General features: G+C 54.3%; 1 protein-coding gene and 1 long non-coding RNA gene across 10 annotated transcripts in view; one reads left to right on the top strand and one right to left on the bottom strand.

Annotated features, from left to right (window-relative positions):
• Positions 1 to 866, bottom strand: part of LOC115247631 (uncharacterized) — a 1,362-nt gene extending 496 nt beyond the window's left edge. Inside the window, exons 1-2 of one of the 2 annotated variants that reach the window (XR_003886684.1) lie at positions 700 to 866; positions 420 to 552 (exon numbers count right to left, since the gene is read on the bottom strand). This is a non-coding gene — a long non-coding RNA (uncharacterized lncRNA). The remainder of the gene's footprint in view (positions 1 to 419; positions 553 to 699) is intronic. The other variant, XR_003886685.1, reaches the window with a different exon arrangement.
• Positions 1 to 2,243, top strand: part of cemip2 (cell migration inducing hyaluronidase 2) — a 20,562-nt gene extending 18,319 nt beyond the window's left edge. For all 8 annotated transcript variants that reach the window (XM_029829985.1, XM_029829983.1, XM_029829982.1 and 5 more), the window contains exons 13-16: positions 484 to 615; positions 780 to 815; positions 1,313 to 1,468; positions 2,017 to 2,243. In XM_029829985.1, coding sequence (XP_029685845.1) covers positions 484 to 615; positions 780 to 815; positions 1,313 to 1,468; positions 2,017 to 2,224 — 532 coding nt within the window. In that variant the 3' untranslated portion in view covers positions 2,225 to 2,243. The remainder of the gene's footprint in view (positions 1 to 483; positions 616 to 779; positions 816 to 1,312; positions 1,469 to 2,016) is intronic.
• The last annotated feature ends 257 nt before the right edge of the window (positions 2,244 to 2,500 follow it).

The following is a 2,500-nucleotide window of genomic DNA, read 5'->3' as shown; positions in this document are numbered from 1 at the left end:
GTGTGTGTGTGTGTGTGTGTGTGAGTCTGTGAGTGTGTGTGAGTGTCTGAGTCTGTGAGTGTGTGTGTGTGTGTGTGAGTGTGTGTGTGTGTGAGTGTGTGAGTCTGTGAGTGTGAGTGTCTGTGTGTGTGTCTGTGAGTGTGTGTGTGTGTGTGTGTGTGTGTGTGTGTGTGTGAGTGTGTGTGTGTGAGTGTGTGGTGTGTGTGTGAGTGTGTGTGTGTGAGTGTGTGTGTGTGTGTGTGTTTGTGTGTGTGTGTCTGCCCTTTTGTGTTATATTGAAAATAATGTCTAATACTTTCTAAATTGCTCTATGGGAGCTTGCTAAACAGCCCATAATACTTTGTTGGCTCCTCAGCCTGTGGGGTGCCCCCCCCCATGTTTGCGTCCCAGATCTCAGTAATAATAAAGACATTATTAACTCAGCTCAGGTTAAAGCGCAGAAGTTCTGTGAAGGTTCCGTCACCTCTTCGTGTGGTTCCTCAGGTTCCGACCGCACCAAGAGGCCGACTCACGTCTCCCTCGAGTCGCCGCCGTCATCGACGCGCTCGTCTCCTATAAGAACAATGACGTTGGAGCCTGGATACGAGGAGGCGACATCATCATCCAGAACTCCGGGTGAGCGCGTCACATGACCGCACCACCATGAAAGGAGGGATTAAATGTGTGTGTGTGGGGCCGCGGCGGCGTGCACGAGGTTACCTGCTCCAGGTAGTCGTGCACCGGCCGCTTCGCTCCTACAGGAACAGGAAGTGAGTAACAGGTCTTTGTTCTTCCCACAGCTTCGCGGACAATGGCGTGGGCCTGTCCTTCGCCAGGTGTGTATCAATCAATCAGTCAATACATATATCAGTCAATGTATGTGTCAATCAATGTATGTATCAGTCAATACATATATCAGTCAATATATGTATCAATCAATAGATATATCAATCAATATATGTATCAATCAATATATGTATCAATCAATATATGTATCAGTCAATACATATATCAGTCAATATATTAATATATATATATCAATATACCAACTTGTCTTTTTAGCTTTTTTGGGCTTTTCGCCTTTCGCACAGTCGTTTCTCTTTTTTCCGTCACCTGAATCATTATAATATTGTAATATAATCAGCAGCTTTACAGAAGCTCAAAGAGCCGCAGACGTGTAAATGCTTTGATCTTTTCCTGTTCTGGTCCCGGCCCTTTGATCCTCCCCTCCTGGGCCCTGTGCTGCCCTTTGATCCTCCCCTCCTGGGCCCTGTGCTGCCCTTTGATCCTCCCCTCCTGGGCCATGTGCTGCCCCCCCTCCTGCCATCTCCAGTGACGGCAGCTACCCAAGCGATGAGGGCTCCAGCCAGGAGGTGGCGCAGTCTCTGTTCGTGGGGGAGAGCCGGAACAGGGGCACCAACGCAGGCCAGAACAAGTACTGGGGCCTCGGGGGGGTGGACGCCAAGCTGCGGACCCTGCCACGAAACAGGTGAGGGGGGGGCGAGGGGGGGCTGTAGCGGGGGGGGGGCTGTAGCAGAGGGGGGTGATGGGGAGGGGGGGCTGTAGCCGAGGGGGGGGCTGTAGCCGAGGGGGGGGGCTGTAGCGAGGGGGGCTGTAGCGGGGGGGGGGCTGTAGCAGAGGGGGGGGTGATGGGAGGGGGGGCTGTAGCCGAGGGGGGGGCTGTAGCGAGGGGGGGGTGATGGGAGGGGGGGCTGTAGCGGGGGGGGGGCTGTAGCGAGGAGGGGGCTGTAGCAGAGGGGGGGTGATGGGAGGGGGGGGCTGTAGCCGAGGGGGGGGCTGTAGCGAGGGGGGGTGATGGGAGGGGGGGCTAAACAGGATTTGTTCCGTTTCTCCTCGTCCACATATTTTCGCCGCCTTCAGAGATTTTGTTGGAACAAGCGACTCAACTGAAGCCGGATTCATGTGACTGGAATCTTCTGTTGGAATCTGTTGGAATCCTTCAGGACTTCTGTGGATTTATCCTAATCGACGCTGCTGCGCTCTTGCTAGCTCACCGCTAACCTGCCTCTGTTGTAGGACGTTTCCCATCCGAGGCTTCCAGATCTACGACGGCCCGGTGCGGCTGACGCGCAGCACCTTCCGGGGGTTCGTGTCCACACCTGAGCGCTTCACCAGTGCGGTCGGATTCAGCCTGAAGAACACGTGGCAGCTCACCCCCCGGAACAACCTGTCCCAGCTCAGCTTCCACCCCAGCGTGAGTCGGCGCGTAGCTTCAACATCGTGACATCGTGACATCGAGACATCGTGACATCGTGACATCGAGACATCGAGACACCGTGACACCGTGACATCGTGACATCGAGACATCGAGACATCGAGACATCGTGACATCGTGACATCGAGACATCGAGACATCGTGACATCGTGACATCGAGACATCGAGACATCGTGACATCGAGACATCGAGACATCGAGACACCGTGACATCGTACTCGAGAACCTAATCGTGACATCGAGACATCGTGACATCGAGACATCGTGACATCGTGACATCGAGACA

This window comes from Takifugu rubripes, chromosome 21 (assembly GCF_901000725.2).
Source record: "Takifugu rubripes chromosome 21, fTakRub1.2, whole genome shotgun sequence".
NCBI classification, from domain to species: domain Eukaryota; kingdom Metazoa; phylum Chordata; class Actinopteri; order Tetraodontiformes; family Tetraodontidae; genus Takifugu; species Takifugu rubripes.
This window is presented reverse-complemented; position numbering and strand designations above follow the sequence as displayed.